The sequence below is a fragment of the Melozone crissalis genome, unplaced genomic scaffold (genome assembly GCF_028551555.1).
Source record: "Melozone crissalis strain CALT ecotype California unplaced genomic scaffold, PUWL_Pcris_2 ptg000019l_1, whole genome shotgun sequence".
In the NCBI taxonomy this organism is placed as follows: Eukaryota; Metazoa; Chordata; class Aves; order Passeriformes; family Passerellidae; genus Melozone; species Melozone crissalis.
Window position 1 is genome coordinate 12,737,934 of NW_026535797.1, and position 13,933 is coordinate 12,751,866.

Below are 13,933 nucleotides of genomic sequence, written 5' to 3' on the forward strand. Positions count from 1 at the left end.
AGGGGGCGGGGCCAGGCCGCGCCCCGGGGCCCGCAGCCAATCGGCGCTCCCGAGGGCTGCGCGCGCGGCCAGCGGCCGCCATCTTGTGGGAGGGCAGAGGCGAAGGGCAGAGCGCGGTCGGGACGGCGGCGGAGGCCGAGGTACTGCGGGGCGGCTCGGGCACGGCGGGGTTGGATCCTGGTCCTGCCGGGGGGGATGGCGCCTCTCCGCAGCGTTGGGGCGCCCGCAACCTCCAGCCGCGGTGTGGCTCCCTCCGAGTCCCGGGCGCTGCCGCGTCCGTTCCCCGGCCCGGCCCGACGCGAGCGCGGGGTCGCGGCTGTAGCCGGGCAAGGGCACCGGGCTGCCCCGGAAAACAGGACTCGTGCTTCCATGGGGTGCCTTCCCGTCCTCGGAAGGGCCTCTCGGCTCTTGCCCAGGGTTTTGCATCGGTCAGGCACGACAAAAGATGACCTTGGCTTCTCAAGTCTTTGCCAACAGTATGTGGCACATTTAAAGGAGCTGTTTCATTAGGCTTTTTACCTATGGCACAGTCAGCTCACACTTACTTGGTTGTACACCCGCGATACCGCTGTGGATTGGCTTGGATAAGAGCTGGATGGCACACGGGAGCTGTGTTAGTGACCGCAGCGCAGTTCGTGTGTGCTGCAGGAGCTCCGGGGCTGCAGCATCTGCCGGGCTGGGGATCTGTGTCGGGTGTGGGGTGCCCCTGGGGGGAGGCAGAAGATAAGCAACAAATGTTTGTCCTAAACATGACACCCTCTTCTGAAAAATATATCTCTAAACATTAAAAAAACCACCCTGCTTTTATTGTGCTGTGAACCCTTAATTTGCTTTTCCATTTTGTACCTCAAGAAAGAATGCTCTGGATGTGCCTACTCCTTATGTGTATCCACTACTTTCAAACATCCTGAAAGTAGATTTGTGAGTGGCCAATGGAATTATGAAGCTCAGTGTGATTAGTTTGATTTTTCTATTGATCCTGTCCAAGTGACTTTAAATTAATTCCCTGTCCTGTCTTGTTTGTTAGGACAAGCAGCCATGGCTGGCCATGACTCGGGATCTCAACACCAGTTCACTGGATTTCAGAAGTACTTCAATTCCTATACCCTGATAGGCAGGCGGAATGTATGTATTAAGTACATTGTTTTGTAGTCTTGTATAATGTTTTTTTCTGGGTCTTAGACTGAAACTAAATTTAACTTTTCTGTTTTTCCAGTATGTAATAGCAACGTACACAAGTGTTGCACTCCTTGTCTTGTATTTCAAGTTTAGGCCTAAGAAGCAAGCTCCTGCTGTGACAGATGATAAGTGTTGATGTTCCAAGTGACAAGTAAGTGGCTGATGTTCCTCCAAAAATGCTTCAGTGCCAGGTCAGGAAGCAGGGACAGAGGTGAGGTCTAGTTACCAATAATGCAGTGTAATGGGAGACAGAAACAGAGGCACATGGACTTCCTATTTACTATTTTAAACCTCAAATAATCTATAGCATTGAGTTATTTGGGGGCATTCTGAATGAAGTGGGTTATTAAAGGTGCAGAAAGTATGGGATACAGTGTTCTTTTCTTCTGACATGGTAAATGGGACTAGGGGTGGGATGCAGGGAAGGAGGAACAGAAGGATGTTGCAGCAATACACATCAAGCTTTGCCTATGAATACTAAGTCCCTCTGGGCTGCCCTTTTGCTGTAAAATAGGGATAACTTTCTTTGTAGGTTATGGAAATAATGAAGTAGTACTCAAGGACTTATTTCTTTACTGTATTAAAATTCAAAGTAGAGATTAATGCAGTCTGTTAAGACCTTCATTTAAACAGAGTACAGGAACGCCATATGATGGAACTGTGCACGTTGCACACATGATTATTCAAGGCCCGTGCAGAAATGACTGGACTTGTATAGCAACAACCAAGTGTTACAAAATTTTGGGGCCACTTTCAAATAAAGAATTTTCACCAAAATAGCACTTTGGGAAAACCTATGGGCTGTCCTCATAGCCTGAAGACAGGGGTATAAAACAATAGTAAAAGGTTGTGTGTTAAGGGGACATCAGCCACTTCTTCCTGGGTGTGCTGAAATCTGGCTGCTTGTAGCTAAAATAGTTTGGGGTTGGGGCAGGGGGATGCTCAGTTAACATCGTGCTAGAATTGCTATGTTTGACCTTTCTTCTCTTGGCAGGTTCGTGGCATGTCTGAACCCCCAATCTTTGTCAGTGTAATGCAGACTAATGACCTGCTGTGGCTAATAAAATATCAATAATTACTTGTTTTATTTGAAGTATGAAATGGTCCAAAAAAGCCAGAGTGTGGTACTTCTCATTTTTCCTCCTTTGTCAAAAATAGTTGCTTGTAGCAGAGATGGAGCATCTGATTGTGTCATTGCTGTCTTAACTCTGCTGCTGTTGTAACACATCCTAAGGAGTTCTGAGCACCAGGCAGGACCTCAGGGCCATTACAGTGCACAGGGCCTGGAGCTGATCCAAGCATCTCCACATGTCTGTGCTACAGCTTGCATGCTTTGCAGCCATCTGGTTGCTCCCACTTTTTGCATTCCAAGCTAACTGTGACATCTTCTGCCTCAGTTGTCTGTATTTTGCACAGAACCTCTTTGGTTTTGATGGAAAACCTCTGAAATAGGCTGACCCAGTTATAGTATTTGAGCTATTGCTGTTACTGGTTTCTCTTGCAGAGGGAAGAAGGAAAATAGCTTAGTCTAGTAATGTTTAGCTCCTGTAACTCTCCACATTCATGAACAGTGACCCAAATAGTCCAGTGATTCCTTTCCCTGTCTCTTGTGAAAGGAGATGCTCTACCACAGTTAGGTGAGTGCAGCCTCCTCCCTGCCCAACACTCAAATGTGTCTGTTGCATTCTCCACAGTGTCTTTCTATAGCTCAGTTAACACTTGGTACCTTCCTTAGATGTCACAGTCGTGCTGATGTGGGAGTGTGCCAGCAGCAGGGGTTGAACCATGGTAAAGCTTGCAAATAGTTTACTTCCCAAACTGAGGGTAGCAGGAGGCAGGAATGATTGCTGGAAAAATGGAAAAATTAATTACAGGGTCTTGATGCTCTCCCTACTTCATTTTTTCTTAAAGCCATTTTTCTACATGCTGTGCCTGCTGAACAAATCTGCTCATCTTTCCCTCCTGAGTGTTTGCAGAGATGGCTTCAGCTGTATTTAATTCCCCCCCCTAAAGAATGGTGGCTGTTAAGAGTGTAATAATGGCAGGAGCTAGAATCTGTAGTCTTCCTTTAGAACAAGATTTATATGGAATGGCTACTCATCAACTTAAACATTTCTGATTACTTTGTTTCTCTTAGCAAAGTTGTCAGTTACAAACTGCTCTTGCTTCCATTCCAGCCATGAAGGGAAGTAAATATCTTCTTGTAACATATAGACACAAACTAAATGGTTTTAGTATTTATTATTATATCAAAAGTATAAAACTGTACAAAATACAAAGGCAGAATGTGGCAGTGTTTTCTTTAACCTGTCAAAAATTGTACTTAAATCTAACTGGACACATTGAGAGCTAGGAAATTTTGTTGAGGTATCATTACACAAAAAAAAAAATCAAAATAATTACGTTTTACCCTTTTTTCTTTGAAGAAAATGTCTAGGAGAGCTTCCTAGTGAATTTTCCACACTTTATTTTCATGTATAATGCCTGTAGGAGCAAACAAGAGATGAAAGAGGAGGTAGTTCTCCGTTTAGTTTACGTTAGAAATGACAAGTCTTGTTTTCATTTTCACTAGAGAGCCAGTAGATTGTTCAAGTGTCCAAGTCCTTACTGTGAAGTAATGAGGAACACAAAACCGATTTCTCTGCACAAATCTTGAAAGAGATTAACAACAAAAACCAACCCAAACCCAAGCCACGTTGGACCTGGCCTTTGGTGGTGGAGGTTTTGGTTCAAAGACACAGACATTCTTCCCAATGTTCTGCATGTTTTACTCTTCTTTAAAAATAAAACACAGCTTTATTGGTAGTCCAGGAGGACTCACTGGGTACAATCTTTTTGTGGATAGGAATTGTCACTCAGCAGACAAGCTGGCCTTTCAAAAGCAAACTGACCACACATTTATCCTTTCCTGCTGCTATAATGTTTCAATTTCTTGGCTAGTTTTACTGTGTTTTTTTATGTTAAACCTTATGCAGAAAGGATTCAGGTTATTAATGTTGTTTTACAGCTAACACAAAGTAAAGGGTTTAAGTCCACTTTTTTAATAGTGACTTTCAGTTGTGCCTCAGTTCCCCTTTTTTATTTTCTCATACAATAAAGTATGAAAGTAAATAAAGTTCACATTGCGCTTCTGGTTGCTTGTCACACTGACAGCACTGGCTACCTTTGAAAACAATAACAAGATCTGTGTTTGTGACACCTCAGAAGAGCACACCAGTTTGAAATCTTTTCAGGACTCAGTACTTGGCTGCATACAAGCCGTGCACGGAGCTTGGCCGTTCCCCACAAGCATCGGGCGGCCGGGCCCGCTCCGTCAATGCCCTGCTTGCTGCTGTGATCTCACCACGCCTGCTGCCCAGCCCAGGCTGTAGTGAATCAAACTACATTCTTTTCTGAAAATGGACAGTTTTGCTTGTGTTTGAGACTGATGAAACACTTGCTATACATAAATTAAGTGCTTTAAAAAAAATCTGAGAACGCATGTAAAGGCTGTTAACTTTTCACAAGTTTCAGCAGAGCTCAGTACCACCTCTGGGAAGAGATGGCTCATTTCATATGTACATATCTGTTACCAAAAGCACCACAAACAGTTCCTTCTTTTACAGCCACAATGTCTTGTCAATCTCCAGCATTTTCAAACTGCAGATAAATATGAAACAGCAGAACTGAGAAATGCTGCTTGCATAAATTACAGTTTCATACTCCTTGCAATGGACTCGTGGGATCCTTCTGTTCAAGACATTCCCTCTGGTCTCACATCCTGAGGTCACTACTGCAATGACTTGGCACAGTCAGTCTCAGCTTCCTGATCTACTGTGAGCTGTAGGCTCCTGCAGCCAGCAGCAGGTTCCTGCGTGTGAAATGGAGATGAACAACTGGGGTTGATTTAGTCATGTATGTGCCCAGTAGCAAGTCCTGTGAGTTTTCAGGCAAGTTTATGTGTCCAGTGGCTGTAGTAAAGTCATCGGTTTCTAAATCTTCAAATGCCTTCACAGCATCCCACAGACGAACTGTGTTATCCATTGAACCTAAAAAGAAAAAAAAAAACAGTTTAAAGTCTTTTGTTATAAAATAGAATATAAAAAATGGTTCTGGGGAGCGAGTTAACAGAAATTGAAGCTCAGCAAAAGACTATAGCAAGCCTCATACAGCGTACTGAATGCACAGATAAAAGTTACTAGTCCTTGTTGCTTTTGCTAAGCAAGTGATGCTACTTTGTCTTTCTCAATTATATCATTCCTCTTCAGAATTATGGAATACAATGGACACTTCACTGTTCTGGTGAACTTTACCTGATGCTAAAATCTCCCCATCCCTACTGAATCTGAGCGCATAGATGGTGTCTGTGTGCCCTTTCAATTCGCCAACCATCAAGCCATGTCCAATATCCCACAGCAGAACTCTTCCATCTGTTGCTCCAGTAGCCAGGAATCGTCCATTAGGAGAAAATGCCAATGAATGAATTGGTCCCTGAAACAGACATGGGGAGGCAGCAAAACAAGTTAATTAAGTCAATCAAGCTGTGTTCAGAACTGTTTAGAATCTCAGCATAGAAATAAAAACACTTTCACACTGTCAGTGATCTGCCTTTACCTTATGTCCAGTGAATATTCTTACACAATTCCCATTCAAAACATCCCACAGCCTTATAGTCCTGTCTGCTGAGCCTGTAGCAATATAGTTGGAGTTGGGATGAAATCGGGTACACGTCACATCTGCCAGATGGCCAGCAAAGATCCGTAATGGCTGGTAGTGATCTGTTGCCCACAGACTGAAAAGAAAAGCTGCATTAATAAAAGAGCCCTAAAGAAGTTCAGTCTCTGTATCTGGTGGAGCAACTCTAGAGGAAGCCACAAAAATGCTCAGAGGGCTGAAGTACCTCTGCAATGAGGAAAGGACAACAGTTTAGCCTGGAGAAGAGTTGGCTCTGGGGAGACCTTGTTGTGGCCTTTCATACTTAAAGGGGGATTAGAAGAAAGATGGGGACAGACTTTTTATCAAGTCCTATTGCAACAGGACAAGGGATAATGATTTTAAACTAAAGGAAGGTAGATTTAATGTAGATATTAGGAAGACATTTTTTACAATGAGGGTAATGAAACACACAGGTTGTCCAGAGAGGTGGGAGATGCCCCATCCCTGGATACATTCAAGGTCAGGTTGGATGGGGCTCTAAGCAGCCTGATCTAGTTTAAGATGTCCCTGCTTGTTGGACTAGATGGCCTTTAAAGGTCCCTTCCAACCCAAACTGTTCCATGATTCAATGATTGGTTGCACAATGAGGAAAAAGAATTAATTGTGGAGTGATTTCTTATGGGTCAGTTTACTGAATTAGCAGGGTGTTTTGGGGAAAATACACTTTTTAGAATGGAGAAATAAAGAATATTCTGTCAAGCTGTTCAACAATTAGAGGAGAATACTTCTAATCAGAGGGTCACTTAGGAGGACACCATCTCTTTAGTCATCAGGTATTACTAATGTATGTTGAAAAAAATAGAAAAACCATGAGATAATGTGTGTTGAAAAAATAGTAAAACTGCATTAACATTTGCTCAGTATTTTAACTGACATAAAATTTATTTTGAGTAATAGAGCAGACAAGAGTATATCAGCTAATGAATTTCAGGGTTGATCCACCACAAACTGACCCAGATAAGTAAAAAACACATACAGTTTCTTACCGAGCCACCCTGTCGTGTCCCCCAGACACAAAGTAATAACCATAAGGAGAGAACTGTGTATCCCAAACTGGATAATTGTGTCCTTTATATCCCACCAAACACGTGAATGTTTGGAGACTCCACAATCTCACAGTGCCATCCTCAGAGCAGGACAAGAGATAGTTCCTGTCACAGGAGAAAGTACAGCATATAACATATCAAACTCACACAGGGGCTGTATAAATATTGCATAAACACTGGAAAATGTCCATGATAGAAGTGTCTCCTCATCAGCACCAGTTTGGCATTTTACCCATAAATCAGCATTTCAGTGCAGTAAGCAGCAATAACCAATTCAAGCAGAACCCAGTCCTAGGCCCTTATGCAAAAAAGAGATGATTTTACATTCATGATTAATTCTGATGGCACTTAATACCAAGGGAAAAAAAAACCAAAAAACACACCATAGAGGAGGTCTTCACTCACAAATTCCAGTTACAGGGAAAAATTACTAGTAAACTGCTACACTGTGTTATTTTTTTAAAAGATCTATTACAACTCTGAACGAAATTTCATGATTCCCTGAAAGAGAATTCATATCATGCTCTCATTCTCAATTATAACTATAAACTATATTTTTTCCCCACAAAGTTTACTTCTCAGTTGTTTTTCTGTGGTGGCTGCTTCCTGACTAAACACAAGTAAAAGCAAAACCTGAGATATTTAAACCTCTTTTCCACTGTCTGGACTCCCACTGTTACACAAAGCTTTAAAATTACTGTTCCATACATTCTGAAAATAAAGTCTCAATAGAATATGGGATACTTGAAATACAATGATGTGCTACTGAGGCTAAGTTTTGCAATACTCCAAGTTATATCAATGCTGCAGTACTTTTTCTCTCTATGTATCACTCAGTTAAAACCCAGCTTAAACTACAGTTTGCAAAACTGTAGTTTTGTCATTTAAGTCCTAAATTTCCAAAATGGTGCTGGTATTCTCAGCTATAATTGATTTCAGTAATTGCTGACAAAGCTCAACACTCTGAACTTTATGAGCATTTACACAGTTTCTTACAAGCTACATGAGCAAGAATTGCTTTAACCTGGAAAAAGCTGCATTAAGAATATGTTCTCATTCAGCAGCATGCAATTAAAACTGAAGACAAACAAACTAGTTAGCTTGTAAACTTTTACCTATCAGGACTGAAGCTGGTGCCATACACAGGTCCACTGTGACCATATAAAATCTTCAACTCACTTGCTGTTTTCTCATCCATGATCCTCTCCAAGACATCATCTGATTCTTTGTCAATGAGACTGAGGTCTGCAAGATTTCAAAGTTCATGTATCAGAATAACTGTCAGAAGTTCAAAGATAAATGTCATCGTGACATCATCTCAGTTAAGTATCAAGATTTAGAAATGTTTGCACAGTATCCAGAACACAAATGTCACAAGTTAGGTATGCTCCAATTAAGTATTAGTATTATTGTCTTAATTACCTGCAGCTGTTTTCACACTACGTAGCTTTTTTGGAGTCACAGACCACACTCTGACAGTAGAGTCAGCAAAGCCTCCTACAATCATGCTGGAGTCATCTGTAATATCCACTGCAGTCAGACCCTACACACAAAATATCCAGTTATACTGTCTGAATCTCTCATTATACATTGCAAATATTACAAAATCCTAAAAACTATCAAAAACGTAATTTGACTAATTTACAAAAATAGAGAGAATTACTGTAGGATGAACATAAACACACACAAATTCTTGCCCCATTAAAAATAAAGATTTATGTATGAAGTGCAGTCAGAACTGACAAAGAGTATTGCTTTCCAGTACTCCAGTGCAAAACATCTACTGTGTTCTGTAGGAAACACTTAGGACAGAAAAAGATAAAGAAAGAATTATAGCAAAATCCAAGCAAAACCAAGGAGCATGGAAATTTTATAGTTTAAGGAGTCTTTGGAGAAAATTTTGAACATTTTGGAACATAAACTTGGCAATGTTTAATCCAAACACTCCAGTTACCCTTGCCAACACGGTTCTGTCTTTTTTCTTTAGCAAGAGTGATGCTCATAATTTTGATCCCCTTAGCCCCATTACTCAAACTCTTTTACCAACCTGGTAAGCATTAAGGAATGTGTAGAAGCAGATGGAGGGCAGGCACTCTGGCCCAAGACGCACTCGCCTCGCCGCTTCCTTCATATTCATGACTTTATCCAGCTTGTCAGAGTCTTTCAGTTCTGGCAGAGGAATTCTACACAAGAAGCATACATTTTTACAAAGTAAAAACACCTTCCTCACTGTTAATCCAAACACAGTGAAACCTCTGCATGCAACCTCATACCTCAGTATTCAAATAAGAAACAAAAATTAGAAAATATGAAAGACTATGTAGAAGACTGATGAGAAACGGCCAATAGCTTGTAGAATTTCAAACAGGTACTGGAACAAGATAAACAATTGAGTATGACCTGAAAAGATTAGTGAGTAACCAAGTAAATGTTCATCAAGGGAAATCTAGATTGACTTGATAGGCAACGATAGAGGGTTATAAGCCAAGGGTTCCATGACCTCCCTTAGAAGTCTCATGGCTAAAGCTGTGTACAGCCAAAATAGCCAAAAATTATAAAAATGCCATATGAACAGAGATGCAGGTTTGGTTTAACAAGACTGGATTTTAAAAACTTCTCTACACATTATTTCCTTGGTACCTGTTTTGGGGAGGAGCATTAGGATCCTGTTTTTTACTTTTTGACCCTACGTTATCTTTTTTAGGTTTTTTCTTCTTTGGCTTTCCTTCCTCATTTTCTCCTTCTTCATCTTCATCATCCAAAGGCACATCAAACTCTGGTTCTTTCAATAAGCCGAAGAAAACCTACCAGCCAATAAAAAAATCACACAAGACAAAAAAGTAATTGCTGTTCTTACTGAAAACCAGATTTTTTAATGGTAACTTTTCAATGTAGTAGTCCAAGCAATAGACTTGGACCCTTTAAAGCTGCTCTGTTTAATATTACAGCATATATTACTGCTTGGCCCATAAGGAATGTAGTACATGTTCTTCTAGTTTACCCAGCCAACTGATCTGGACAACTGCAAGTTCTCCCACCATCTCTTAGTCCTTCCTTAAAGTGCAATCCCCACACTACCTCATTTATTTGTATAGTACTGTGGTACTACACACACAGGTCTTCTAGTAACAACTGGTAGCAAGTTAAAGAGGAAGCCAAATTGTCCATTTTAAAACTCCAAAGTAATTAATGAGTTAGTTTAAGTTTAGTTCAGTGGGCTGAACATAACATTGTATCCCAAAAGGATTCAGCAGTTTCGTCTACCTGGCAGTAATACATTTTGATCTCTCTCTACTCCTGTCAACACCTGTTTGTACAGTTCTCTTCCTTTGTTCTGTTCACACTGTCTTTTAAGATCTCAAGTTACGATTGTCAATCTATACTAAGAAAAAGCAGGGAGATTTGTAAAAAGTGCAACAATCTTTGTCTCCTACCTTTGCTTTATTAGCCTCTCGTTTTGCCTCCCCGGCCAAGCTTCCAACCATAGCATCTATCTGTTGTTTACTGCGAGGCATTCCATCAAAGATATCAATGTACAGATGCTCCTGAACAATGTTCCAGATCTGATTGTTCTGCTTTTCCTGCAGATGCCTCTTCAGGAGCTGGTAAGAGTCGCGCGAAATGCGCAGCACAAACTTGCTTGTTCTGAAGTCCAGCATGGTCTCGTTACCTTTCATGTGCTCTTTTTTGGTTAAGCTCGACAACACACGCAGGTCGTCCTGGTAATAGCACTCCTGATCCCCATGAAATCTATTGAAACAATTTAAGATATGGTAAAAGGTTTAGTCACTCAACTTGTTATAAAATAGTTATGGCAAGGGACATTTGAACTATTTACAGAACCATTTGAAGGGAAACAAAGTTATACTTTTGGCTTATAGTATTTCACAATTCATCTGAATCCACGAAACAAATTAAATTCTATTTTCTTCTCAAGTGATAAATGAGTGAAACATAGTAAGAGTACAGAAAGTTATAGATTAGCCAGAAATTAATTTCTTTAAGCTCATTTGAAGATTTTCAATGTACATCCTATGATATTAGCAAATACTTATAGCATTCATTATTTTGGCATCTCAGTGCAATCTTCCACTGATAAAAACTGACCCCCACAATCTTTCCCTTATGATGCAGAATCTCTTCATTGATACTTTTGCAGCAAGGAGCCCATCAGCACACCGTTAACATGGTTCAAACTCTGACGATGCACAGTTCACTAGTTTGCACATCTTTCTAACAGGAGATTGGAAAAGAATTTAAGAACAGTTACTACAACCCAAGGCACTATTACTTGAGCTTTCAATTCTCTTCAGCTTTAGAGAAGAATAATATATATGCATGTATACGTATATAAATAGCTCACAGATTTAGCTGAAGTAGCAAACACAAAATAACACAAATATACAAATGAAAATGAATTACCTTTCAAAAAAAGACTTTGCCTCACTCTCATGTTGATTGTAGACCAACTCCAAGTACATGTGCACGAAGAGAGGATAAAAGAGCTGAGACAGCTCTGCCCGATGGCAGTCCAGGGAGCACTCGATGAAGTGTTTCAGGCCGCTGTAGTACTCCTCGTACAGCGTCGGGTCCCCCTGCTGGTTGTAGGCCGAGAGCACCGCGCTCACGTCCGGCTGGTCCTCCACGACCACCGCGCCTCCGACTGCAAAAGCACCAGCCAACAACAACAGCTGCTCAGACAGTCTGCAAGAGCCAGCAAACAAACAGCGGCCACAGCCCCCTGGTCAGGTGAGCAAAACACGTCCTGTGTCCATTCAGCACCAAGGCTAAACAATGCAGGTGAGAAGAGCACATCGGTCCAGCAGCCAATTCTCTCCAGCAGTTTTTTGGGCTTTCCCTGCCAACTGTTGCCCACTTAGTGCCTAATTCAGCCAGGATTTTAAGTGTAAAGGAAGAAGCCACTAACATCACGAGAATGAGTTATTTTACTGGTAGGGCTAGAAACTCTTAATCAAAGAGCAGAATGCAAGACATACCCACTATAATTATTTTGCTTCCAGTAGACAAGCAAGTTAAGTAGACTCAGTGAACAATTCACCAAGACCACCACACAACCATCACAGAGCAGGGACACTGAGCACTCTGACAGTTCTGTTCTACACAGCAGTATTTACACACTTCCATTGTTTGGTCTTTTATATAAAAACAATCATATCTACTGATGTTAGGAACAAGCTGACTTTATGCTGTACACTCAGTGGAACTCAGACTAGCAGTTCCTGAAATTCCATTATTCAGTAAAGCTGCCTCACAGAACACCTTGCTTAAAAACACTTAGAATTTAATTATCCAAAGGACATCTCAAGTACTCAAACTCGATAAGAAATGCAAAAAGCCTCGCCTACAAATATCCCACAGTTTCTTCACCAAAACATCAGCAGCCTGTACACCAGACCTCTGTTCTCATCCCTGCAGCCAGACCTGGGACGATCCCCGCTAACTACAATGGAACCTTCCTGCTCCCGCTACTCCATCGGTTGTGATGGGACACAAATACAAACGGGAGCACTTCTCGCTTCGCAGTGCTCCCTGCAAATGCGAGAGACGCCCTGTCCTTGCTCCCTTGCTCCAGGAGAGACGGATTTCTCCACGGATTGTATGGAGAAATGAGACATCCAGGGACTTCGCGGAACGCCGGGGTAGACGCTCGGAGGCACCGAGAACCTGACACCGACCCTTGTGTCCCAGCATAACGGAGAGCCCCGAGGCTGCAAGCAGCACACGGGCTCCCCACTTGCCGGGGTTCCCGCCCAGAGAAGGGACCGACCCCGCCGCCCCGCGGGCCTCACCTTTCCCCGGCGGCACGGCGGCAACTGCAGCCACGCCGGGGCTGGAAGTCGCGACAGTGGCGACGTTGCCTCCTATGGCGACGGTGGCAGCGCCGGTGCCCCGGCCGAGCAGCGCCTCGCCGGCGTCCGCGTCGCTGCCGGAGCCCCCCAGGAGCCCGGCGCTGGAGGGGCTGAGGGCGGCGGCACCCAGGTCGTCACCGAGCAGGCGGGCTTCGCGGCGCAGGATCTCCTCGGACTCGCGGAGGTTGCTGCGCCGCAGGAACTGCAGTACGGCCACCAGCGTCTGCCGGTCCAACGCCGCCGGGGAAGCGGCCGGGCCCGGCGCCGCGGGCTTCGGGGGTGCCGCATCCCCACCGCCTCCCGCCGCCTCTCCCTCCGCCGCGGCGGCCGGGGCGGCGGCGGGAGCGGCGGCAGGAGGCACCGCGGGAGGCGGCGGCGGCGTCCCCGCCTCGGGGTCCGGCTGCACCACCGCCACCTCTGCCGGCTCCTCATGCAGCGCCGCCATCTTGCGCCGCCTTCCATTCGCCGGCGGCGCACGGCTGCCGCCAGGCGCGGCCGCCCTTGCGACAGTGAGGGCAAAGGAAGGGCAGCGCTGCCGCTGCCTCCAGAGGCGCGCGGCTTCGCTTTGCGACGCTGGCGGAAGCGCTTTGTGGCAGCGGGGCCGCGGTGGCGGGCGGCGGCGCCGGGGCGGTGTGAGGGGACGGAACCGTATGGGCACTGCGGGGCTCTGTGAACGCTGCGGGGTTCCCTGCAGTGCACCGGGGATGGCCTTGGACTGGCGGCACAATTAACGTAATTACGGCCGGACCGCTGAGTTGTCCGGATATTTCTAATACTGCTTCTTTTTTAACGGTGTCTGTTAAACAGAGATTCGGTGATACTTGTCGAAAGGCTGAGAGGACTGGGGGTGCTCAGCCTGGAGAATAAAAGACTCTAGGGAGACGCTACAGCACCTTCCAGTCTCTAAAAGGGGCTACAAGAGAGCTGGAGAGGGACTTTGGACAAGGGCATGTAGTGACAGAGCAAGGGAGAATGATTTTAAACTGACAGAAAGCAGGTTTAGATTAGATATTAGGAAGAAATTCTTTACTGTGAGAGTGCTGAGGCACTGGCGCAGGTTGCCCAGAGAAGCTGTGGATGCCCCATTCCTGGAAGTGTTCCGGGACAGGTTGGATGGGGCTTTGAGGAATTTGCTTCAGTGAA

The 13,933-nt window shown here is 44.0% G+C and overlaps 2 protein-coding genes across 2 annotated transcripts; one reads left to right on the forward strand and one right to left on the reverse strand.

The window, feature by feature from the left end:
• Window positions 1–62: 62 nt before the first annotated feature.
• ATP5MK (ATP synthase membrane subunit k) lies at window positions 63–2,296 on the forward strand. Its single transcript, XM_054276590.1, has 4 exons — window positions 63–140; window positions 1,028–1,125; window positions 1,217–1,330; window positions 2,174–2,296. Exons 2-3 carry the CDS (start codon window positions 1,039–1,041, stop codon window positions 1,313–1,315), a joined length of 186 nt encoding a protein of 61 aa, XP_054132565.1. The 5' UTR covers window positions 63–140; window positions 1,028–1,038; the 3' UTR covers window positions 1,316–1,330; window positions 2,174–2,296.
• A 1,333-nt stretch (window positions 2,297–3,629) lies between these two features.
• Window positions 3,630–13,235, reverse strand: TAF5 (TATA-box binding protein associated factor 5). Its single transcript, XM_054276580.1, has 11 exons — window positions 12,731–13,235; window positions 11,343–11,583; window positions 10,355–10,670; window positions 9,561–9,724; window positions 8,968–9,103; window positions 8,343–8,463; window positions 8,036–8,165; window positions 6,861–7,025; window positions 5,773–5,950; window positions 5,472–5,649; window positions 3,630–5,207 (listed from the first exon to the last, which is right to left on the reverse strand). Exons 1-11 carry the CDS (start codon window positions 13,233–13,235, stop codon window positions 4,990–4,992), a joined length of 2,352 nt encoding a protein of 783 aa, XP_054132555.1. The 3' UTR covers window positions 3,630–4,989.
• Window positions 13,236–13,933: the final 698 nt, after the last annotated feature.